General features: G+C 40.8%; 1 protein-coding gene across 4 annotated transcripts; it reads left to right on the top strand.

Moving 5' to 3' along the window:
- The first annotated feature begins 916 nt into the window (after positions 1-916).
- On the top strand, positions 917-25,328 carry CCNC (cyclin C). Of its 4 annotated transcripts, none has more exons than XM_061623422.1 (12): positions 917-1,167; positions 5,094-5,200; positions 9,581-9,665; positions 10,106-10,175; positions 10,908-10,959; positions 12,791-12,846; positions 14,231-14,266; positions 16,456-16,547; positions 21,444-21,511; positions 21,885-21,964; positions 23,015-23,133; positions 24,362-25,328. In XM_061623422.1, the coding sequence occupies exons 1-12, from the start codon at positions 1,136-1,138 to the stop codon at positions 24,447-24,449; spliced, it is 885 nt and encodes a 294-aa protein (XP_061479406.1). In that variant the 5' UTR covers positions 917-1,135; the 3' UTR covers positions 24,450-25,328. The 4 variants fall into 4 exon arrangements, with proteins under 4 accessions (XP_061479406.1, XP_061479408.1, XP_061479405.1 ...); XM_061623424.1 differs by having other exon boundaries at positions 919-1,167; positions 24,203-24,455; XM_061623421.1 differs by lacking the exon at positions 917-1,167 and adding an exon at positions 1,268-1,504.
- The last annotated feature ends 41 nt before the right edge of the window (positions 25,329-25,369 follow it).

Genomic DNA, 25,369 nt, shown 5'->3' with positions numbered 1-25,369 from the left:
TTCATTCTCTCCCACATTTTATCTACACAACAATCCTATTAGGCAAAGTTCAGCTGAGAGAGTGACTGGTCCAAGATCATCCAGCGAGTTTCATGACTAGTGGAGACTTGAGCCTGGGTCTGACACTCTTACACATGTTTATGCAGAAGTAGGTTCTACTGTGTTCAGTGGGGCTTACTCTCTAGTGTGTTTAGGATTACAGCTGGTTTACGGTACTGATAAGGTAAATACCCCCTAACATGTTATAACCTCCAAATGTTTTGTCACGAAAATATCACCGCCATCTTGGCACGCATGCATTTGCTGTCTTGCTGTGTCCATGACCTTATAAGGTAATGTTCTTTTGTAACAGTTTATAACTGAAATTATGGGATGCCCAGACACGGCCTGCACAAAATGTATAAATACTTTCTGTTTCTGTATTTTTGGCGCGCTGTTGGCTGAGCTTGACTCCCTAGCGCCTTGCTGCAGCAATAAATCCTTTGTTGTACCTTTCTCTGGTCTGAATGTGTCATCGTCAAGTTCCCTTAACAGTACAACCCTAACCATCTCCACTCTGAAGCAAGTCCTATTGAATTTAATGGGGTTTACTCCTAGGTAGGTGGAGTTAGTATCCCAGCCTTATTCTATTCGAATTATTTTAATTTTGTTTGCAAATCGCTATGGAGACTAGTGCAGAAAGGCACGGTATAACTTTTAACTAAATAAAGTGTTTTTAAAAACACAAATGATAAACGAATGCATATTCACTGGGCAAAATAACTTCCTTTTGAATAAAGGTCCTATATGACAAGGCAATGGTGCTCCTGCTAACTTAACAGATCCACTCTTGAAGACATAAGGATGAACCTAGGCACTATTTTGAAGGTTTATTTCCACAGGCGGAACTTGTCTGTCGAGGAACTGATTTGTAACACATCCGTAAGTTACCGGCCGATAGAGGGAGAGCGCACAGGACTGGAGCCGAGGTTGGCGCTTCTATGAGAGCAGCCGTTTTTACAGAGTCCTTCCTGGTGCTGTTCCTGTTCCTGTAAAGGGGGGAGAAGTAAGAGAAGGCTGCACCGGGCACCGGGGTTTGTACTCTTTGCCTGGGCAAGCAGAAAAGAAAAAACTTCCCTTCCCCCGACTCCACTACATGGCAGGGAACTTCTGGCAAAGCTCGCATTAGTGAGTTACCCTCGCGAGTCTGGATGCCTCTGGGGTGGGAGGTGAAAGCGGTGCGGATTACCGGGCGTGAGGGCAGGGGGAGGCGCAGTTAGCGGGATGTGAAAAGACGGGTGTAGCAAATTGGGTCGCTAGGTCTTATATAGATATTGGGCATTAAAATATTATGTGTAGTGGGCTATAGCTTCCTGGATGGAACGGGTGTGCCTGGAGACTGGGGCTGTTAGAAAAATATAATTGGAAACACTTCTTACAATATTTCGATGACTTTATGACAAAAACTGATGTTTCCTGTTACTGGCTGTAACAAAGAACCTGGCAGTGTGTACTGCGTGTGTAGGTGATGTATTCCCCAGACTGTACATTATAAAAAGAAGTGTGAAACCAATAAAGTGACAACTCATGTAGGGCAGTTGCTTTTGACATCAAAAGTGTTCTCCCTGTTGTGTACAATAGAACTTGGCGCTAACCCTCACCAAAGAGTTGTGTAGCTAAAAAACTGATATATTATTGATATATTTTATTGAATTGAACTACTTGTATCACCTTAACACTGTTTTAACTTATTGTGCAACAATGAAGGTAATAGTAGCTATTTAAACTTAGAAAATAAAAAATGGGATGTTCTGATAGCTATTATTATGAGAGGAATGTGGCCTGTTTGAATTTATCATTTCCTCCACCTTTCTAAAATGTTTTAGCACCACATATTGTACTGTATATTTTGTACAAATGGAAAATTGCTGTATCCCCCAAGTATTGGGTTTGCTTATTCTATGCCATCCCCACCCGTGAGGTCTAAGGTGAAAAAAGCATTGTGCTGTTATGAGACTAGAAAATCTTCAGTAGGTGACTTGAATGTAGCCAATGTGGTGTGCTCAAGATGCTGCTGAGTTCCAACTCCTCTTAGCCCCGGACAGCATGGTCAGTGGTCAGAGATGATGAGCACCATGTTGGCTGCCCCTGGGATAAGTGATAGATTGTAAGAAATACTCGTGAAATGAAAGTTCATATATTTCCTTTTTTTTTCAATAATTTTTTATTCAGATTTTCATAAAACATACAAGACAAAATCATAAAACATTCAAAGACAAAAAAACAAAATCAAAAATAGTTAAACAAAAAGAAAAAAAGAAAAAAAAAACAAAAATAAAAAATAAAGAGTAAAATATTGACTTCCCATTTGTCAAAGATCAAATCAGTTATAAGTCTATAATATATAACAATCCTGTCTCTTAAGTCATATTATAAAATCACTTTCCTCCAGTAGTTATCTTACTTAATCATCAAATCTCATAAACATTACTTTATTCTTTCCACAAAAAGTCAAAGAGAGGTTTCAATTCTTTAAGAAATATATCTATCAATTTTTTTTTTCCAGATAAGCATATCGATTAATCCATCTCATTACTAATTATGATAATCTTATTGTCATAACCATAGTCAAAATAAACATTTCAATTAATCCATCACATCAGAATCTGTTAGGTTCAGTAATTTCAGTAGCCATTGTTCTATTATCTCTATTAGTTCCATTTTCCATCTTCCATCTTCAGTAGTCTTGTTAAGTCCAGTAAGTTCAATATCCAATCTTCCATTATCAGTATTCCATAATAATCTTGCTGTCAAAGCCATAGTCATATAGTAAGAGTCTGATGGGAATTGCCTCTATCCCAAATATTTTCTTGCCATCCATTCTGAATAGGTTGCTGAAATACTGCTGTAAAATCATATCTCTGTTCTTTTTTTCAAAAAACACTGGGTCATCTCTTAAAAGTTTTTCCATTGTCACATGGCTGCAGTTAATTCCATAGATTTTCTCTATATTGGGCTCCATCACATCATTCCAGTCCAGAAGATTATCCATGCCATTGATAACTTTATCTCTAGAATCTTCATTAATTTCTTCAAAGATAACATTGAGATCCAAACAATAGGTTTTATTTCTAAAGTCCATAGACTCCAAATCTTGTTCCTGTTCCACGTTTATTCCAATCTCCGGGATCTCCTCTCTCACAGGGACCCCTATTCCAGTCTCCAGGGTCTCCTCTCTCACAGGGACCCCTGTTCCAATCTCCGGGGTCTCCTCTCTCACAGGGACCCCTTCCAGGGTCACCTCTCTCACAGGGACCCTTATATCTTTAATCTCCTGCTTCATTTTACTCAGTTCAATTTTCATTATCTCAATCTCATCCATTATTTTCTGAAACATAGTTATTTCCAGATTCTCAGCCACTTTCTTAATTGCCATTTTAAAAGAAAAATATAGGAAAACCACTTCTTATTTCAGCAACAATTGGGTTAATACTCCAAACTTGGTGACATCACAGTATAAACAGAGCAGACAGCCTTATCTCTCCAATAGTTAAGTAAACAAAATGCAGTTCCCAGGATCGAAACAATTAATGGCAATCGTCAAGAAACAGATTCGTCAAAATAAAATAGACCAAAAAGAGAGTAGTCTCAAAACAGTATAATATTTTTCAAAATAAAAATCTGGAATAGAAATCCCTCTTCTGTGTATATCTTTAGAATGCAAATCCAGGACAGCTTTTTGCAACAAAAACAGAGATAAGCTATTAATTAATGCGTAGCAGAGAGAAGTTATGGCTCCCCAGTGAGATGTCAAAAACCGATCAATCTGGCAAATCTCTTTTAAACAGCAACAATTTAAGTCAAGTAAAAGAAAAATATAGAAAGAAGGGTGCTTGCCTGTTAGTGCGTTCTCTCTTAGAAGATAAGATGAACGTTCGCTTTAACAGATAGAGCTTGCTGTTGAAAATCCGTCCCACCTTCGTCGGCTGGACCTCGTCCCATAAATTAATGAGATCTGGTCGTCCCAACAAAAATAGGCTTTGAGGTTAATCTCTTCGTTTCTCCCTACCCGGGAGAAGTTTAATCAGTCAAAAAAAAAGAAAAAACTGACTGATATATCTGAATAAGCTTCTTTTGAGGCAGGAGCCCGTCTCAAAAGCAGGCACAGGCTAAGTCACCCTTCCCGGAAGTCGAAAGTTCATATATTTCCAATAGAAAATGAAGGTGTATCTTTCAGGATAATGCAAATTAGAAACTAAAACTAGGAAAGAAAATTCACCTGTCTGGTGATAATTCTCATTACTATAGCAGTCAGTTTAGCTCCTTCTGCCCTCTTGGGTGTGTAATTTACTAGCACCTGTATTCTAAACTTGTTTATTTGTAAGGGTCTGATTTCAGAGAGAACCTCTAAAGGCCTGAGTGTTAATGTGCTAAATGTGGCTCAAATATATGATTCCTTTATTGGCTTATTAACTGCTAAATGCCAAGACTTGTTTCCCAAGATGATAAATACCCAGAACGGGTAGTGCCTAAAACTACATAAACACATAATTGGAAACTATAATGTAGTAGAGATAATTCTTGTACAGGTGCTGTAGGTGGAAGGCTGGATTGAATGTTTAGGACTTAGGGGTGTATGCATTCTTTGCATTTTATTTATTTATTTATTTATAGTGCACCCCACTTACTAACCAAAGAGGTTGAGGCAGCTAGCAATATATTTAAAATAACATAAAATAGACAAAAGTTACTGGGGCAGAACAAAGGTGCATACAAGTTTCTCCCTTGTTCTTAGATATTTTAGTTGCCACTCAGCAGCTGAATCTCTGGGCCATAGGAGGTCTCAGAGGAAATGGCTGCTGAAACATTATACAGGTCAGGGCTTCCTTGCTGGGCTGCTGCTTTTGCGTCTGCTGGCTCTTTTGACAGATGTAGGAGGTGTTGAGGGAATTAGTATACTTCTGAATGAATACCAGGAAAGTTTGTGGCTTTTGACATCAAGCAACTGAAAGGGCATTGTCTCCTGTTTGTCTGTGATAGGATGCCAATCTGTTTAGGGGATGGTATAATCTATTTGATTCTGAAAAATTGTTTTCTCCCCCCTTTCTTTGTAGCTTGCAATGGATTTTGGATAAACAAGATCTGTTGAAGGAACGCCAAAAGGACTTAAAATTTTTGACAGAAGAAGAATATTGGAAGCTGCAGATATTTTTTACAAATGGTAAAAATGGTTTCAGTTCTAACTTGGCCCACCGATGCATACAGTGTGTGTTCTGATTATGAGCGATTTCATGTTATTTTCTTAAAATATACACAAATTCATTATAAATGAATTTTAGAAGAAACTTCCAGTAGGTACCTAGTGCCATGAACATGCCCTCTGGAAAGGTCTTACCTTTCAGCTTAAATCCTTAAGATTATTGATGGTTAGTTGTTTTTGCCATTAAGCATACATTTCTTTCTGGGACTTTGTACATGGAAGGCATATGCTCTACTATTGAGCTTTGGGTCCCTACTACATGCTAATTTTACACGACATTCCCACAGGTCCTGGTTTAAAGGCAATTACATTGTAGAGTTATGTATGTAATGTGTGCATATCCTGAAAAGATGGCCGGGATCTGAAACTGGCTGTCCAGCCTTTACTTTGAGGCTGTTTTTCCTATAGGTGTTTCACTTCAGTAGTCAATCCTTCTCATGTTCCACTGCAGTTCTGGAGTCTTGCAACTTGTAAGAGGCTTCTCTGCCTTTAACAGATTCAGCTCTCTCTCTACAGAAAGCACACTGATGTTAAACAGGAAGTGTAAGGCCAAACTATGGCTTGGACTTGTGCCTGTGGTAACATATGATTCTGTTGCTCATCATCAATGTCATGGATGCATTTTTTAAGTACCCATGATGCTCATGCAGTCATATGGTGGACAGCATTGTGGTGTGAGTACTGATAAAATGAGATATCCTTGAAATGGCAAAAATTTCTTGTGGCCTAGCACCCATGCTGTTGTGGTGTAAATTAGTTAAGCAGAGAGTAACAGCAGTCTGAAATGCGTGTGTGCCAGTGTGTGTGTGTTTACCTGAGAAAGCAGGCTTTTACCCTGCATTGAGATCACTGAGACTTAAGACTTAGTAAAATAAGAAAAGCTACTTTATTTATAGAAATACATAGTAGATAGAAAGGCATACCTAGTTCTAACTAACTAAGTTGGAGGCGCAACACCCAGGCTTGGGAGTTGCCCTCATGGCTAGGAGAGAGAGAGCAGAGACAAAGCCGGACAGTTCGAGAAGAGAAGAGCAGGAAGGGCAGAAGGAGGAGGGGCAGGTAAGCTTCCCTTAAGACGTATCAGTCTAACAGCTGGAAGGAAGTCAGTCAGAGCATCACAGGTAAAGGTAATCAAGCCTATCCATCTGGAGGACCCTAACTCTCTCTCCCTTCTGGAACATAAACAAACAAAACAGGAGTTGCTCTTGCCCCACTTCCAACACATGCACCAGTTGTTGTGTAATGAAGTGATCATTAGGTAAATCCTTAGGACTCTATTCTACACACATCATCTAGAGAGGTATCCATGCTTTATTTTGGTGGCTTTTATATTCTGAAAGTTAAGCATATGGTTAACAGCACAACACTACACATATCTACTCAAGAAGGAATTTCCATTGAGATCAGAGGAGCTTACTCCCAGGTAAGTGGGTACAGATTTGCAGTCTTAATAATTTGTTGTATTGGTCAGAACTAGAGTTTAAAGTCTGCAAGAGCAGGCTTTGATAAACAAATCAGATTTGAACTTGTGACTGAACCCCTTGCATAGAAATACATTTGCAAATAGTGGAGTTTAATTCCAAATAAATATGTACAGGATTTATGTTTGTGAAGGCTTTGTTTAAATTCCTTCTTCCAGTGGAAAACTTTAAGGTTATCAGAAAAGTGCAAGAATTAGGATGAACAAATTCTGCAATTTAGGCACTTCTGTTAGACCATTCTTTCTTATCTATGAATCCAAGAAGTAATGGATTTCTATGAAGATTGCTTACAAATGATTTTGTAAAGGTTTCGAGTATTTGCATAAATTGGTCTTCCTTAACTCAAATCTGTTGTAAGCTGGTCTCATCACTGAGCTAAAATATTGCTGCTTTCATCAACTTAACAAAGTTGCAGTCATCAAGTGATGAACTTGCATGTGTGAACCAGCCCCCTGTATAAGTTTTATACTACATGTAATACACTGTTGGTGGTATAACTGTGATGATGAACGATGCTTAGCTTGTATATATCCCCTTGCGAGAATTCAAAATGCTTCTTAGTAATTCTTACATCAGCTTGTTGAGTTAGGTCAGAATTATTACCCCCATATTGCAGATGGCAAAATGGGAGATGAGACTGAGAGAATAGTGGCTTGCTTAATTCTGCCTAATGATCTTGTGGCCGGAGTAAGATTTCCACTAAGACTGGTGACATCAACCTGTTGCCTGTGGGTGCCAGTGGTGCCCACAGCAGGTAGCTCAGCATCTGAACTTTTATTTTTTTTTAAAAAAGTAAGTTTCTAGCCCTCCTAGAAAGTAAGTTCTAGAGCAAAACATGCAGGTACCATTCTAAGCAATTTCTGTGAAATGAGCCAGCCAGGCTGCTCCTGCCTTTCAGTGTTATTAGCCAATGAGTGAAGTCAGAGCTGTGATTGACAAGTGAGTTGTTTGACCAACAAGCCTTGGAATCTCTGGGATCTTAAGAACTGCTGTTTTACCCTCTGTTTTAGTGCACTTTTCCTTCTTCAGTCATTTTTCCTAGTCCTTGTAATCTTCATAGTTTGCCCTTTTTTCCCTAGCAGTCGGGATGCATCTTTCCTGTGTTGGGTTTACCTGAGATCAGGTAGTGTCTAGAAGTTATTTTCTGCAAATAGTATTACACAGTTTCACATTGCTCCACAGCGCAACCATCCTCTGCTACCACTGTTGGTGTGTGTGCGTTGTTGTGTGAAACAGCATACATTACGTTGGAGTTAAGTTGAGCAAGAAACTTCTTCAGAGCATGTTAAGAGTCTTTATTGAAAGACATTAAGGCCAGAGGCTTAAGAGTAAATACATGTAGAGATTATTCAGTCACCCCCCTTCTGGTACATCTCTCTCCATAGATAAACACAAAAGACAGCCTCTCAGCTCAGAGGCATAATTCAGAAGACGACAACACACAGACTCTGTTAGAACTTTCCCAGTCGCTATCAGATGGCTACCATAGCAACGGCCCTGGCAGTCCGTTCCCAGACAGAGCAAAGACATAACTCCCCCTTAACCGCAGTTACGTCTTCAAACTTGCAGGCTTCATGGAAAACTACTAGAGACAGTAATGCCTACTGGTCACCAGCCCAACATAAGTGTGGGTAAATGTTAAAGAATCATCCTCCTCAAAAAAGGCAAATGTGAAAACTTTGCAAAGAGGGTTAGGCTTGTCTCCTGTTTTACAGGAGTTAAAAGACCAGGGACTCGTTAAGAATTCACTGCATAGTTCACTTACAGTACAATGGTATACATGTCTATTCAGAAGTAAGTCTGTTTGTATTTAATGGGGCTTACTTGCAGGTAGGTGGGTACAGGATGGCAGCTTAGGCTTTGGTTTAGGGTTGGCATTAGGGGAAAAACAGGGTTTTTGCCTTTAACAGCTAGATGGCAGGCAGAAATTCAACAGGTCAAGCCTTTTCTAGTATGGAAATACAGTTATGGGAAAAGCTTCACCACTACTCTCTAATTCTGTGTTATGCCACCCCCATGGCAGCCATTTTGTAACTGGTGTCCCCACCACACTCAAAATTTGAAATGTGCCCTCTAGTCCTGGGCTCCTGCTGGGAAGAAGGGCAGGATATAAATCAAATAATCAAATAAATAAATAAATAAATAAAATAGTCCAAAAGGGTTGGCGGCCCCTGCACTAGGGACCTTCTAGTTCTTAGCACATTTTCTTAGCTAAGTGCCAACTGACTGAATTTGGACTAGTTTGACCTAATGGATAGCATGCACCACTTTGATCTTTATTCACCTTTGAATCCATCAGGTAATTGTGGGGAAATTGCAGATCCAGTTCAACCATACATTTCCTGACTTGCTAAATCATAGTTTTGCAGCTGGAAAAAAAACCAGGACAACAAACTCCTCCTTTCCTTGGTGCTGCAATCCTAGTTAGCTGAAACTACAGTTTCCAGTTATGTCTGAAATAGGGAACTGTGGTTTGATGTTGGTTTACTAACTAGGATCTTAACCTATGGTTTGTACTACTGTTTAGCAATCTGGGAAATGTATATTTGAACCAAGCCACTGTGTCATGGTCTGAATTCTTATGTCTGTAAAGGAAAATATTAAATGTGTATTGCAGGGCTCCTGAGAGGATGAATCAGTTAGACCTGACAACATTTTACATATTAAGACTGCTATCCTACGCATCTGTAAATGCAGAAGTGAAATCAGTGGGGCTTTGAATAAACATGGATTGTAATAATGGTACAGAAATGTTGGTATATTAATTGTTTCACAGCCCTGTGGGAGATACTTTCAACACTTCTGATAAAATGCAAATTGCACTTTGAAAATCTAACACAATTTTGTTTTTGTTTTTAAGTTATCCAGGCTTTAGGAGAACATCTGAAGTTGAGACAACAAGTTATTGCCACTGCTACTGTCTACTTCAAAAGGTTCTATGCCAGGTAGGACCATATTAGTACAAAAATAATGCTTTTTCTTGTAGTGTTTGACGGAATTCGTAAGTTAATGAATAAACTGAGTTGCATCCAATGGTATTGTTGAGCTGACAGTAAGACGTCCAGCAGCAGAATAGGGAGGACAGCAATTTCAGTGATTTTTACCACTTCCCCCGCAGACAAAAATACTGCAGAGGGTTAGGGGGACCCTCCAGAGTGGATTTAGAGGAGCCAGGGCTGCAGGAGGAAGGGGAATTGCAAAAAATTGATTCCATGTTCTGTTGGTAAATGCCTTACTGTCAGCTGAGTGACACTGTTGGATACAGCCTATTGTCTTTTTACATATAAACCTTTTAGACTAAATGGTGGTAACTTTTCTGAAAAAGCAGTGCTGTGGGTGAACAGTTCCTTCTACCTCTTTGAAATTGTGTACTGTAACTTTTCAGATACTCCCTAAAAAGTATTGATCCAGTACTAATGGCTCCCACATGTGTGTTTTTGGCATCCAAAGTAGAGGTAAGTAAATAATTTTTGTTTTGATATAAATTTGATATCTGACCCCTAAAAAGAAAATAATAAATTGGAGGATTCAATAACATCACCAACATGATGATGAATAGTAATTCATTACCATTCTTAAGTGACATATTGACTGAGTTGCTGGCTTGTCTTCTCAGTCCTAATGGATGCTGAGATTTAGCAGAATGCATGGTACTTCTCCCACCAAGGGTTTTGTTCCCCCTCCCATCCTTCATAATTATGATTGTTTTGTTGGTCATGCATGCAAGCTAATTAGTGGCCTCAGTCCCCTGATTACACTATCTTCCAGTTGTTGCCCTGCAGGTTGTTTTTCTTGCCATGTAGTTACAGACGCATGAGATTGTGAAGGCTATTTTGGCAGCTGCATTGCAACTGAAAGATATCCTACTGAATGGAAAGAAACTATGTAGCCTCCTTCTCAGACAGGGCTCTTTCATAATTGGCCGTGTTGCTGTAACTGTAGTAGGGCAGGGAGACTCCATTTCCACCAGCTCATCATAGGCTGCAGTGAAGCTGGGCATGGCTTGCCTTGGACTCTCCTGGTGCTGCTAGCCAGGCATGAAAAGGGCCCTCAATTTGCCCACAACTCTCTCAGAAGAATTTTCCTTCACCCATCATTATGACAGGCAGTTTGCCTTTTTGTCACTGTGTGCTTCTAGAGTTGTGTCCCTTCCAGCATGACTTAATTTCTTTTTTTTCTTGCTTTAGGAATTTGGTGTGGTTTCAAATACAAGGTTGATATCTGCTGCTACTTCTGTATGTAAGTGTAAATTATGTTCTTTTTATGCTAAAGTTTCATAAAAAGATGTCCTTTTATCCACAGGAAGCTGTACACTAAGAAATTTCAGTGAGCGAGCAATATATAAATAGCTGCAATAACTAAAATTAAGTACTACTTGCCATACCAATGCTGCTGGAGAATGGAATATAAGATTGAATACTGATGTCAGTCTCAGCAGAGATGAAAATTGAACTTCTTTAGTCTTAGTATCCCTGATACTTTAAGGTCTGTCTTGTTTTGGTTCCCCTCTCCCCCAAATAGATGTTTGTACACACATGATAGTGGAAAATTAATTTACATAAACAGGTGAATGCTTCCATGCCAGTAGATAATCTGGACAAACAGTACATTTTCAGAGGCTAGTAAACATTTTCATAAAAAAAACATGTCAACATTATTTTCAAAATACATAATAATAAAAAGTGTTATTTTTCCCCATTGCTGCCTCATTCACTTATTCTTTCAGATTGCTCGTTATGGCTAAATTTTGTCATCTAATCTCAAAATTCCATATGCTCCAGCGCATGTAGTTTTCAGGTATTATACAGCCACAAGAGTGGCTGTATACTATAGCCAACATGGATTTTTTGCATTCCACAATGTTAAATTGAAAATACCTCCCATGCCATTCTGATGCTTCCCATAAGCACATTTCAAAACAAAAACTTACAAAACTTACAGTCCTAAGCTCAGAAACATTTGCTTAACAACCCTCTAGGTTTTCATGATGATACATACAACAGAGAGAATCGAGAGTTCAAAGGGTAAAACAAGAGAAAAAAATCCAGACCCCTGTTGTACTTTTTTCTGTCAGTGGTCTCATAATTTGTTGAAATTAATTAAAAATCAGCCATGTTCACATAGTACCTGTAAATCTATTACTGACCTTGCCCCATACTCTGACCTTCATCTTCTTCAGTTTAAAAGCTTAAAAATTGCCTGGCTGATTTTTTATTAATTTAAGAAATTTAACATAGAAGTCTATTATAATGTTGGGCATGCTCAGTAAGAACTAACTGTCAGTGTTCTAAAAGCCAGACTCGCAGCTGTTTGGCTTGGCTAATCAGATGGCCATACCCACACCAGACCTTGATTTCACTTTAGACAGTCATGGCTTCCCCCAAAGAATCCTGGGAAATGTAGAATGTGAAGGGTGCTGAGAGGAAACTCCTATTCCCCTGACAGAGCTCCAGTGGCCAGAGTGGTTTAACAGTCAGCCCCTCTTCTGGGGACTGTAGCTCTGTGAGAGAAATAGGACCTCTCCTAGCAACTCTCAGCCAGTGACAGCTTTGGTTTAAATGTGGGTGGGAGACTACATCTGCCTACTGTAGAATAAAAAGGTGGGTGAAACCTTGAGAAACAATGAGACTGTTCACAGTGTTTTTCTTTTGGGAAGGAAAGTAGCTTTCCCTCTGCCCAGTGGCACATGTTACCAAATTCTTCCAAGCTACACAGCAAGTGGATTGGACTGTGAAAGACCAACTGAAATTGTGTTTGCAATTTGACAAATGTGTAGGGCAGTCCAGTATCTCAGAGAGGAGTTCAGGTCTCCTGTTCCCATGGTGGATTCACTATAGCTGCCCAATTTCCCTGCTTTTTAAAGTTTGATAGAAATATCTGTGGGCTATAGGTATGTTGTTAAACCTGAAGGGTTTTTTTTGCCTATTAGTGAATTCACTTTTTGTTGTAAATGTAAAACACTGCATTTGACATCCAGTCTTATGGTTGGGATTATGGAGTTCAGAGAAGAATAAATGTGTTGGTTTAGTTTTGTCTTTTTTGTTTTTAAAATGTCTTTTCTCAATTGCAGTGAAAACTAGGTTTTCGTATGCCTTTCCGAAGGAATTTCCTTATAGGATGAACCATGTAAGTATGCTGTAAGGAAACAAGTCTTTGTTGTCCTTAAGCAGGCTAGTGCCTGCAAGGATATGGCCTATGTTAGTGTATTAACTTCAAAGTAGTAAATTGGCACTACCACCTTGAATGTATATATTTGCAAGAGAGCTCCACCTATTTTTTTGAAAGTGAAATTTATTTCCTAATGTGTATTTATCATAGCTTAGATTGGTTGTGCAAAATTACTATAAATGAAAATTCATTTATTTTCCTTTCTTACAGACACTGGGTTGGATCTAGACATTTAGATCTCATAGGAGTCAGTGTAAAAAATTTGTAATGACTGCGTTTCTCACTGACTTCAATGTGAATCATGAGCAGCAGATTTTGGCTGCAATCTTTATTCCCACGTACCTGGGAATAAGCCTCACTGAATTTAATTGGACTTCTAAGTTAGCCATGGTTAGGATTGCAATGCTAGTCTGGATCAACTCAGTATGTTATGCTGCAGTCTAATACACACCTGGAAGTAAGTCCCATTGAACCAATGGAGCTTACTTCTGAGTAGGCATGTATTGGATTGCAGCATTAGTCAGTGTGGCTCTTATCAATTAGTATGTTAAAGTGCTGCTGTGAGTATTATTTTTGAGGGGAAAGATCTTTCTTTCCTTTCTTAGACCCAAGCTGTCATGAAAAACAAGCTTTCCATTCAGTAAGGAATAACTTACTGTCTAGCTTTTAATTGTTCAATTTTCTGTGGTGTAAACAATGACTTTAGCTTCTGTGTGGAACATATGTGAATCTTTGAGTTTAGTACATACTGAGTTTAGTATAAATGATGACAAAATGAAGGTCTGTCAGTCTGAATTTTTAAGCTTTTCAAATTTTGAATCTTAACAGTTTGGGAATCAGATGGCTGTAGGGTAAAGTATGACTATCAGCCATAGCTTCATGCAAAGTTGTATGCATCAAAAGTATTAACTACAATTCCTCAGCTCATCGTATTTTTATTTTGTGGCCTTCTGTCCTGGACATGTTTCTTTGTGATCATGTAAGCTGCTGAAGAAGAAGCTTGTCCAGTACTGTAGGCCTAATGCTGTTTTTAAGAGGACTTAAGAGCCATGCTAGTAAAACATAATTTTCAAGAAGCTTAAGATGTTACATTACAACTTATTTGGCATTGCCCCCCCCCCACTGGCTTGAAAGGATGTCATCCTGAATGTACTTACCAACTTCCATTCTGATGTTCAAGGCAGATATTGCATTAGAAATATTTTGCACTTCCATGCCTTTTGTAAAAGTGTGCAAGATACCAAATTCCATTATAATATCTCTGCTCAATGGAATAGATTTTACCGTGCCTCCAGAGGATGTTTTTTATTTGATCTGATTAATTTATTTTATATCCTTGCAGATACTAGAATGTGAATTCTATCTCTTAGAATTAATGGTAAGCTCCTCAATTTCCATTCGGAAACTGGTTTAACTCTATATAACAGAAATATACACCTGATTTGTGAAATGGGATGAAACGAGCTACCATCCATAATACTGATCTTTAAATATTTAACTGAGGGGGAAATGTTTTGCACAACTGTATACTACTTTTTGGTACCGTGAGTCCGAAGAATGTGGGGACACTGAAATCATGTGAAGTGCAAATCTGTAGGACTATATATGCACTCTTTCTTTCTCAGTAAACAAATTTGGTGGCGAGTAGTGAGATTATGCCCGCTATGTCCCTGATAGATGCATGTTCAGTGTTTGAAGAGTGACTAGCAGGAAGAATCCTCCTCCCTCCTCACACACTGACTGAATGCATTTGATGATTGTGTCTTTCTGAAAAGCCCTAGAGTGTTTTTAATTTTGAAGAAACAATGGAAAAACTGCACTCAAGGTTCAGATAGTATCTACACCAGAGAGGGTTTTTTTAAGATTAAAGGGATAACTGGCCCAGTAAGTTCTTGAATTGCTTCTTGTACGTGTTGAAACCCCCATATACAATGAACACCAAAGAATTGATGCTAGCTTCCTGCAATGAGAAGTAAGCTGTAGAGCAGGTTTGGGGAACTTTTGGCCTTCCAGATGTTGCAGAACTACAACTCTCATCAACCCCAGCAAGCATGCTAGTGGCCAGGGATGATGGGAGTTGTAGTTGAGCAACATCTGGAGGGCCAAAGGTCCCCCACACCTATTCTAGAGCTTACATATAAGCGGCTCTATTGAAGAAGAGCTCTCCAGCATGTCATGTCAAATTGTAGGATGTCATTGTTCCTATCAGTGGTCTTGCATGTAGGTTGAAATAACACCTGGGGCACCTACCTGTAAATAAATTTATTTGTGAGAAAGTGCTCCAGCTTGCCATATTAATGGGAAAGCCTTGAGATGCACTTAATAGGCAGAATCCTAGGAATGCTGTGGAGTCCTGCTTAACCATGTTTATAACTGAAGCCATATCGGGATTTCTGCTTATCAAGATATAAATGCTGTGGCAGTCATGGGTGATACAAAATATGCTGCTTGTGTTTCATGGGTTGTGGACTTTGTCAGTAGTGACATGGAAGCAGAAATGGAAGGCTCTATATCATGTTCTACTTAGGGGGCTAATCCTGGGGGCAGGTTGGATCCGTTCGGCCCAGCAACTATTACCCACACCGCTCCCCAATTGTACTACAAGTTCATAAGAAAGTATTACTTTTTTTGGTTTAGTTTATTAATTCTTGCTTTGCTTTGATAAAGTTAAAAATTATGATTTTATTTCTAAAAACGGAGCATTTTTTGTGTATAGATATTTGAATACATTTTATTGTTCAGTTTGTAAGATGTACTATAAATACTTACTGCAGAATTATGTTAAGGGACCCAGGCCATGTTCTGATATTTCGTAAATATTTTGCTGGATATGCGCATGCTGTTAGCTACAGTATACACTGGGGGTTGCATGCATGGCACCCATGGGCACCTGTGAGTGTCACCCCAAAGAAGGGAACACAGACTGAGTTTTCATGTAAACAAATAGAGTAAGCCTCTAGCTTTCCTAAAAAGAAAGTTATGAAGCAAAATGTGCAGGTACCCTTCTAAGGGATTTCTGTCAAATGATCTGGGAACTGCTTTCTCTTCCATATTGTGTAAGAGATGGAGTGACACAGGGAGAAAGAGCGAGTGCTATACAGTTCTGCAAACTCCACTCACTTTTGGCTGTGGTTCTTAGAGATGTGAAGGCCTGAGAAACCCCCCCCCACTTGAGAAAAGTGAAGAAAATATGGTTTCCTCTGTTTTTTTAAAGAAAAAACAGGGAAACACATTTTTCCTGGATTTTTTGTGTTCCCACATCCCGGGCATTCACATCTCTAGTGGTCCTGCTCACCATTGGCATGTGGCCCCTGTCACATTACCCCTGACAAAATGCAACCAAAAGGTCCCTACCCGTTCCTAATGGTACCTTGTAGTTATGAGGTGTCTCTTAGTGTGTTTTGTATCCACTATTCCAGAGTCATGGAATAGTGACATTTTGAAGGGAACTTGAAGGCAAGAAACACCTAAATAATTTGAAGTTGGATATTTTGAGTTCTTGTTAGTGACAATGAGCTTTGTACTGTATTTAATTTTAAACGGCTTTTTTAAAACTAATCTTTCTAGGATTGCTGTTTGATCGTATATCATCCTTATCGACCTCTACTCCAGTATGTGCAAGATATGGGCCAAGAAGATATGCTGCTGCCTCTTGCTTGGTAATAAAGATGAAAATGTTTAACAGTGCTTATCCTTTGAATAAAAGATTAAACGGAACAATTGAGTTGAATTCCATGCTGACTGAGCATACACATCTTAGACAGCAATAAAACTTTCCCTAATTTGTCAAACTGATAACTAGATTTGTGGCTGGGGATTAGCATTAGTTTAATACATCTTGGAAAATGCATGGAACCAGAGTTGAGTTTATTTGCCATAATAGGATTGTTTTACATATGACCTGACATACAAGATATCAAATGCTTGTAGACTCTTCTTGGACATACTGTATCCAAGCTGAACCCATAGTAGAAGGTTACGGGGGGGCTGAGTGTGGTCGAGAGCGGCGCGGCGTGGCTTACCGTTTTTCTGGCCTTCACCGTTGGCGCCGCGGCTTTGGGTTGCCTTGCCTTTGCTGCCATTGGGTCGTGGACCGGGCTGTTGTGCTGCGTTCGAGCGGTCTGGGTGCTGCCGTTGTTGCCGCTTGCCGTTTTTTGCCGCTTGCGGCTGCTGCGGGGCGTCTTTGCCGCCGTCGTCGCTGCTCCTTCTCTGGTCCTCTGGCTTCTGGCCGCTGTGGCACGGCTGTTCTTGGGCCGCTGTCGTCGTGGGTGCTGTTGCCGCTTGGGTTTTTGCCCTGTCGCTGCCCTGCTCGTTCTGCTCATTCTGCTCCCGCCTTGCTGCGTCGGCCGTCGCTGTTCTCGCTGGTTGTGTGGACGTTGCTTTTGCCATCGCTGTCTCCGCCATTTTCGCCATCATTGTCATCGGAGGTGGAGCGGGTCGTCATCTGTCTTTGGGGGCGTGAATGCTACATTTGCTGCTCTGGGATGCTGTGTGACTCTATCCGTTTGTTTCATCGTCGTCTGGCCATCATTGCTGCTGTTGCTGCGGCTCCTTTAAGTGCGGCTCTGTTGCTATTATAGCTTAGCCTCTGAGATTGTAACATCTTGTCTCATTGCTGCCACCTGGAGGCAACTAATATGGTTGCATGTGTATTATGTGTGAATGATTGAGTTGTGATGTATGTGAGTTTTTATTTGGAAGTTTTGTAGTTATTTTAATACTGTTTGATTGTATTATATGTATGTTTATTGTAGTGCGTGATTGATTCAGTGTGTGTGTGTCTGTGTGTGAATTTTAGTGTGTATTGGTGTGAATGTGCATTGTGTGGGTGACTGTGATTTGGTGAGTGTGTATTGTGTGTTTTATTGGTTTTAATATGTGCCTGGAAGAGAGTATTATACATCGACCGGGGAGACTTTCGGGGGCCCCAATTAGCGTAGTGACGGGTAATGGGAGGTACGGCGTTGTGAGGAGAACGTGCCAGATAAGGGGATCTCGTCCCAGACAAGTAGTGTCTGTGACCTGTTCCGGTTCTCCTCACATCCCCAGGACTGCTGGTTGTCCTATCAGTCAGCCTTCGGATCTCCATGTGCTGTTGTTAAACGCCAGGTCGGTTCACCATAAGATCTCCCTTGTTCATGATTTAATTGTGGAGGAGGCGGCCGACCTGGCGTGCATAACTGAAACCTGGGTGGGCAATCAGGGAGGAGTTGCTCTTTCCCAGCTCTGCCCACCTGGGTATACGGTTCAGCATCATGGTAGAATCGAAGGACGGGGAGGTGGGGTTGCTGTGGTCTATAGGAGTTCTTTCTCACTCACCAAGCACCCTGTCCAGGTGTCGACTGGTTTGGAGTGTCTCCACCTTGTGCTGGGCCAGAGAGACAGACCGGGAATTTTGTTGGTGTACCGCCCACCCTGCTGCCCAACAAATTCCCTAACTGAGCTGACAGAGGTAGTCTCGGAGGTATTGCTGCGGTCCCCTAGACTATTGGTACTGGGGGACTTCAACATCCATGCCGAGACTGCTCTATCTGGGGCGGCTCAGGACTTCATGGCCTCCATGACAACCATGGGGCTGTCTCAGGTTGTTACTGGCCCAACGCATGTGTCGGGACATACTCTTGATTTGATCTTCGCCACTGGACATGGAGATGGTGATCTGGTGGTTGGGGGTTTTTCATTTACCCCATTGTCATGGACAGATCACCGCTTGCTGAAGTTTAGGCTCACAGCGACCCTTTCCCTCTGCAAGGGTGGGGGACCTATTAAATTGGTCCGCCCCCGGAGACTAATGGATCCTGAGGGTTTCCAAAGGGCTCTGGGGATTTCCCGACTGAGAAGACTGGCGCTCCTGTCGAAGTCCTGGTCGGATTGTGGAATACGGAGATGACCCGGGCGGTTGACACGATCGCTCCCATGCGCCCCCCCTATGTAGAGCTCATGCAGCCCCATGGTATACCGTGGAGCTGAGAGTGATGAAGCAAGAGAGGAGGAGGCTTGAGTGCAGATGGAGGCGAACTCCTGACGAATGCAATTATGCCTTGGTGAGTGCCTCTTCTAAGCGGTATGTAGTAGCAGTGAGGGCAGCAAAAAAGAGATATTTTGCTGCCACAATTAAGGCATCTCTCTCCCGCCCGGCGGAGCTCTTTAAAATTGTACGAGGGCTTTTACATTCTGGCCCTCGGGACATCATAGATTCATCTGTAGCCCGCTGTGATGAGTTCGCGAGGCACTTCCAGGATAAGATTGCATGCATTCGCCGGGACTTAGACTCCAATATTATGGCAGTGGGATCTAATGAAGCATCCAGAACACGGTCTTGTCCTTGTTTATTGGATGAGTTTCAGTCTGTACAGCTTGAGGATGTTGACAAGATCCTTGGACTGGTGCGGGCGACCACATCTGTGCTGGACCCTTGCCCCTCTTGGCTGGTGAAAGCTGGCAGGACCGGAACTGCTGGCTGGGCCAAGGAGATAATAAACGCCTCTCTGAGAGAGGGAGTGGTCCCTGACTGCCTAAAAGAGGCGGTTGTGAGACCGCTCCTGAAGAAACCCTCTTTGGACCCAGATAACCTGAACAATAATAGACCTGTGGCGAATGTTCCGTTCCTGGGCAAGGTGCTAGAACGGGTGGTTGCCGGCCAGCTCCAGGGGCTCTTGGATGACACTGATTATCTTGATCCATTTCAATCCGGTTTCAGGCCCGGTTTTGGCACCGAAACAGCCTTGGTCGCCCTGTATGATGACCTTTGTCGGGAGAGGGACAGGGGGAGTGTGACTCTGTTGATTCTCCTTGATCTCTCAGCTGCTTTTGATACCATCGACCATGGTATCCTTCTGGGAAGACTCACGGAGTTGGGAGTTGGGGGTACTGCTTGGCAGTGGCTCCGCTCCTACTTGGTGGGTCGCCACCAGAAGGTAGTGCTTGGGGAACACTGCTCGATGCCCTGTACTCTCCATTGTGGAGTCCCGCAGGGATCGGTACTGTCCCCCATGCTTTTCAACATCTACATGAAGCCGCTGGGTGCGGTCATCAGGAGTTTTGGTGTGTGTTGCCATCAGTACGCTGATGACACGCAGCTCTATTTCTCCTTTTCATCCTCTTCAGGTGAGGCTGTTAACGTGCTAAACCGCTGCCTGGCCGCGATAATGGACTGGATGGGAGCTAACAGACTGAAGCTCAATCCAGACAAGACCGAGACGCTGTTGGTGAGTGCCTTCTCTGCCCAGATGGAGGATGTTCATCCTGTTCTTGATGGGGTTACACTCCCCTTGAAGGAACAGGTGCGTAGCTTGGGGGTTCTTTTTGATCCTTCCTTGTCACTTGAGGCCCAGGTGGCCTCGGTGGCACGGAATGCTTTCTACCATCTTCGCCTGGTAGCCCAGCTACGTCCCTATCTGGACAGTGACGACCTCGCCTCAGTTGTTCATGCTCTGGTAACTTCTACACTGGACTACTGCAATGCGCTCTACGTTGGGCTGCCCTTGAAGACTGTTTGGAAACTACAACTAGTCCAGAATGCAGCGTCCAGATTGCTGACGCAGACCAGAAGGTCCGCTCATATAACACCTGTTCTGGCCCATCTGCACTGGCTTCCTGTTTCTTTCCGGGCTAGATTCAAAGTGCTGGTTTTGACCTATAAAGCCCTACATGGCATGGGACCACAATACCTGGTGGACCGCCTCTCCCAATATGAACCTACCCGGACACTGTGCTCAACATCTAAGGCCCTTCTCCGAGTGCCATCCCATCGAGAAGCTCGGAGGGTGGTGACTAGAACCAGGGCCTTTTCTGTGGTGGCCCCCGAACTGTGGAATAGCCTTTCCGATGAGGTGCGCCTGGCGCCGACGCTACTATCTTTTCGGCGCCAGGTGAAAACCTTTTTATACTCCCAGGCATTTTAATGTGTGTTTTAATGGTATTTTCATCATTATTTGTATTTTTGGGTGTTGTTTGGTTCTTTTATTGTTTGTTTGTTTTGTTTTCTTGATTTATTGTATTTATTGTATTTATATATTGCTTGTTTTTTATCTTTTTGTACACCGCCCAGAGAGCCTTTGGGCTTAGGGCGGTATATAAATTAAATAAAATAAATAAATAAATAAATATCCTGATTATTATTTTGTATTTATTTATTTAATTTACTATGCTTATGCCCTGCTTTTCATCATGGAACTCAAGGTGGCATATATGGGGTTCCCAAGCAGTCTCCCATCCAGGTATTGATCAGACCTACCTAACCTCGGCAAGGTGGCTGCATTATCTGCCCTCAGACCATCCCTAACCTGGTTTTGCTGCAGGGAAGATATTTCATACCATGTCTCTGAATACAGCTCTATTATTTTTTAAGGAAATTAGTGTTTCAAATGGCAAAGGATGTGTAAAATATATACAGTAATGAAATGTATATATAGTGATACTCAACACCCTGATTTCATAAAGAATGTAAATGTTTAAAGTAGAAATAAGCTGGTGTATCTGTGTCATATTACCTTAACTCCCTTATGTGGAGCCATGAATGACAGCATGCTGATTGGTTGCTTTTGTTTGCGCAGGAGGATAGTGAATGACACATATAGAACTGATCTTTGTCTGCTGTACCCTCCTTTCATGATAGCTCTAGGTAGGTAACATGTGTAAAAGTGCTTTATCGCTATTTGAATGTAGTGGTTTGGTGTAGAGTTCCATCCATAGCCATCTTCATGGAAATGTTGATTTCACAGCCTCAATTTCATTTTTTATTTTAGTAACTTAAATACTTTTGATGGTGTAATCCTACAATTACGAGTCTAATGGAGCAATAAGGTCACAAATGTTATATGTACATCTTAGAAGGGCTAATGGTGTGACATAATGGAAAAAATCCACCCTTAAGAGGGAAACAGTAGCACAGAGAACAAGTTGTGGAAATGTCCTTTACCGTTACTAGTTTGTTACCCCTTTTCCTGCAAATATTGTATCTGATCCTATGTATCCAACATTTGTTTACTTTGCAGCTTGCCTACATGTAGCTTGTGTTGTCCAGCAAAAGGATGCTAGACAGTGGTTTGCTGAGCTCTCTGTTGATATGGAGAAGGTAGATATATTTTATTTCCTAGATACAGATTTATTACAGATTTATTATTTCCTAGATACAGAGTTAGGTATGCTAGCCACAGATAAAGTGGTAGCTTCAGAGCTGTGAGGCTGCTACCTGGGATCAGACATTGGAATTGCTTCCTGATACCCAGTTAGCTTCCCGTCACTTCGGGGGCACAATGCAAGGTGCAGGTGGTTATCACCAAACCTCTGTGTGGCTTGTAATCTGGTTGATGTAAACCAAAGGAAGACTGTGTCAGAAAGTAAGACATCCTGTTTTATTCAATCTTGAGATTACTGAGCATTGAACTAATTTCCTAGTGCTCAAATCTCCTGTAGGCCAGGGCTTCAGAGTGTATATGTAACCTTTTTTCTCTAAAAAAATATCCCATCAGCAGCTTGGTGGGTAAGAGAACTAGACAGCAATACTCCACTTCTTCCCTGTCAGCAGAATCTCAGCTTTTCCAGAAAGGCCTATGCATATGCAGTCCTGAGTGTTAAATTTTGCTGGCGAATTCTGTACTTGGCACTCTGTCTCCATCCAGCTAGGCATATAGGTGCATGGAAACTTGCATCTGTTTGTGTCGAGGGCCCTAGCTGATTGAGGTGCAGGCATGCTGAGCTTCTGAAGAGAAAGTGTATGAACTTCCTAGTGGAGAGTAGTGCCATGCACCGTCTTTTTCTATCCAGTGTGCTAGGATCCTTGGGTATTAGCTCTATTATGATCTTGAGGTGAACATTTATATTTATTTCCAGTAACAAATCCCAAAACTGAAGCTTCTTTTTCTTAAAAAAATCAAAAACCCAAGTACCAGTTGATTAAGCTGTTAAATGTTTTAAGGTAAACTCAGAGTTTGACCTTTTCCCCAAAAGGTAAAATATTAAATGTGGTTATGCTAAATAAACATGATAAAACAAATAAAATTCTAGTAAGCATAGAAGACCTCATATTCTCAGACCTGTTCCTCTTATATGAAATGTATGCTCTTGCAGACACACATAGAAATATGCCTACGAAGTTTTGTCATCTATACATATTTTTGTTTAGATTTTAGAAATAATCAGGGTTATCTTGAAACTGTATGAACAATGGAAAAACTTTGATGAAAGGAAAGAAATGGCTACTATTCTAAGTAAGATGCCTAAACCCAAACCACCTCCAAACAGGTAGGTGTCCAAACAGTTTTACTTGTTGTGTGTGCTAGTAATTTTTTAAAAGAAAATCTGAATGATGTCTCCCAAATGTAAACAATCATTTTACCAATATTCCAGAGAAGACAGTGCATTCCTGACTGATACTAATACTTTGTGATAGCCCCCAGTTTGTCAATTACACAATTTCCTGCTCTTATTTTGTGAAATTGCCTAATGTAAATGAGTTAACCTCCATCTGAATCTTCAGGGACTATAACAACTGCAGTCAATATGTCAGGTGGTGTGATATTAGCTGTGCTTGAAAATAGTAATTAAACTGATTTTGGATGACTGATGACTGGGTCTGGCATTGTGTAGGCATGTTGTGCATTTGCTATCTTGTTAGAGCTTTGCAGGTGTCTTTCTGCCATGCACATTGTATGCTTGTAACAAAGTCTGGATGGGCACAAGCTTTCCTGTAAGGGGTTGGTGGATAGATTGCTATGATTTTGGTTAGGATATACATAGCCTTTGGCCCCTGGCAACTCTGGTTATGAATTGGGTATGAGCTTACAATGTGGGCTAAGTTCTATATCTGATTTTTTAAAAAAATGTGCCTTTCAGCTTTAAGTAACTACAGGAGCACATTAACATGCAAATAACCTTACAGCTCTGTATCCAAGAAGCAGTTGTCATAAGTAGGTAAAAGTCTGAACACAAAAGCAACGAAGACTTGGAAACCAGAACATTTTCTTTCCTCACAGTCATCATTTAAGCAAGGCTTACAATCTGCAGGAATATGAGGCAAATTTCCCTGAGACCATTTACCCCATACATTTTATCACTTGGGCAGGCTCTCCTATTTGTGTTCATGTTATGCTTCTGCATGAATTTAAGACCTGCAGGATGATGGACCTTGTCCATGGTAACTTTTATGATATTGGAACTTTCAAACTGTGCTTTCAAGGTTGTGGAAACTTTCATAATAAAGACTGTAACCTCCTATCTTACATGTTACAGTCAGAGATGCCTACATGGTCTGAACTCATAGAAGTAAAATAATAAACGTATAATATATCCATATTTGTTTTATTTCAAACAGTGAAGGTGACCAGGGTCCAAATGGAAGTCAGAATTCTAGCTACAGCCAGTCTTAAGTCATTCCAAAGAAACTTATTGTGGACCACTTTGGATTAAGACATGATGAGATCTTTTCTTGTATGGACGACATGAACAGAAGGTTTCAATAATGTCTTTTCAGAAAGAACTTGAAGAATGTTTCTGTCAAGCATATTGAAAACTTTTCCATAAATACACACCCATTTGAATTGTGGCACAAACACATTTAGCACCACTTCTCATTCTCCAAACAAGTCAGAAGCCTGGATAAAGCTAGAAAAAACATGATTACCTTCAGTATGGACATATTCAACACTTTTGTTGTTAAAAAATGGTGAAGAGTTAAAGAAACTGTGTTAACATGAAGCTGGGTGAGTAACTGGATCTTGTCCCAATTCTAGTTTGACCACAAGAGGTGGCTTGAAATGTTGGATTTGAAATCCTGATTTACCAGGTATATATTCTAAATGCTAGTAAATGTCATACAAGGAAAATGCACTTCTTTAGTAAATTCCTGAAAGAAAAAAAAACTCCTTAAACAAAGAGTGATAGTTTTGCATTCCTCATCTGAAATTTAAGGAGATGCTCTTAGTCAGTACCTATAGGTTGTAAGTAGAAATTGAAATCCAGTATATCCCAAAAAGTGCAATATGTATAATGCAAATTGTGGCTGTTGTAGGGAGGAGTATTTCACCCTTTACAAATGCTGAACTATTAAGTCTTTGTACAAACTGCAAGTCAAATTTCTCAGTTTGATCAGGTTGAAGAATCTAATCTATTTGAGGTTGTAATAATGGATGTGTGTTGTGCTAGCCTGCCTTCATTGTTACAAATCATTCATAGTAACAGGCCTTTGAGACAGCAGCAGGTACTCAGATGAGAATAAATCTGACTCCATACTAAAATATTTATTACTGTAAAAATTTAACTAGAGAGGCTTAATTTTTTTAACCAGAGAGCCATGTCCTGTGCTTTTTACTCAGGCAGATCTCCCACTGTAAATGGGACTTGGTTCAAAGCCCTTAGATTTTAATGAACAGTGTGCACATTTCGTAATGAAATTAATGTGTGTTATCCTAAAACAAAGTTGAATAAAAATAACTACTGGATTTCAGTCTTAGGGCTTTTTTCATCCCAGAGAACAACATTA

The sequence above is a fragment of the Rhineura floridana genome, chromosome 4, assembly GCF_030035675.1.
Source record: "Rhineura floridana isolate rRhiFlo1 chromosome 4, rRhiFlo1.hap2, whole genome shotgun sequence".
NCBI classification, from domain to species: domain Eukaryota; kingdom Metazoa; phylum Chordata; class Lepidosauria; order Squamata; family Rhineuridae; genus Rhineura; species Rhineura floridana.
The sequence above is the reverse complement of the archived record's forward strand: the minus strand, read 5'-3'. Positions and strand labels throughout refer to the sequence as shown.

What these genes read in the sequence shown, in the direction of transcription:
- CCNC (XM_061623421.1), top strand. Translation starts at nt 1,449, where the DNA reads ATGTTTCCTGTTACTGGCTGTAACAAAGAACCTGGCAGTGTGTACTGC. An exon ending in AGTGTGTACTGCGTGTGTAG is followed by an intron (nt 1,505 to 5,093) that starts GTGATGTATTCC and finishes CTTTCTTTGTAG; the next exon opens with CTTGCAATGGATTTTGGATA. An exon ending in TTTTGGCATCCAAAGTAGAG is followed by an intron (nt 10,176 to 10,907) that starts GTAAGTAAATAA and finishes TTCTTGCTTTAG; the next exon opens with GAATTTGGTGTGGTTTCAAA.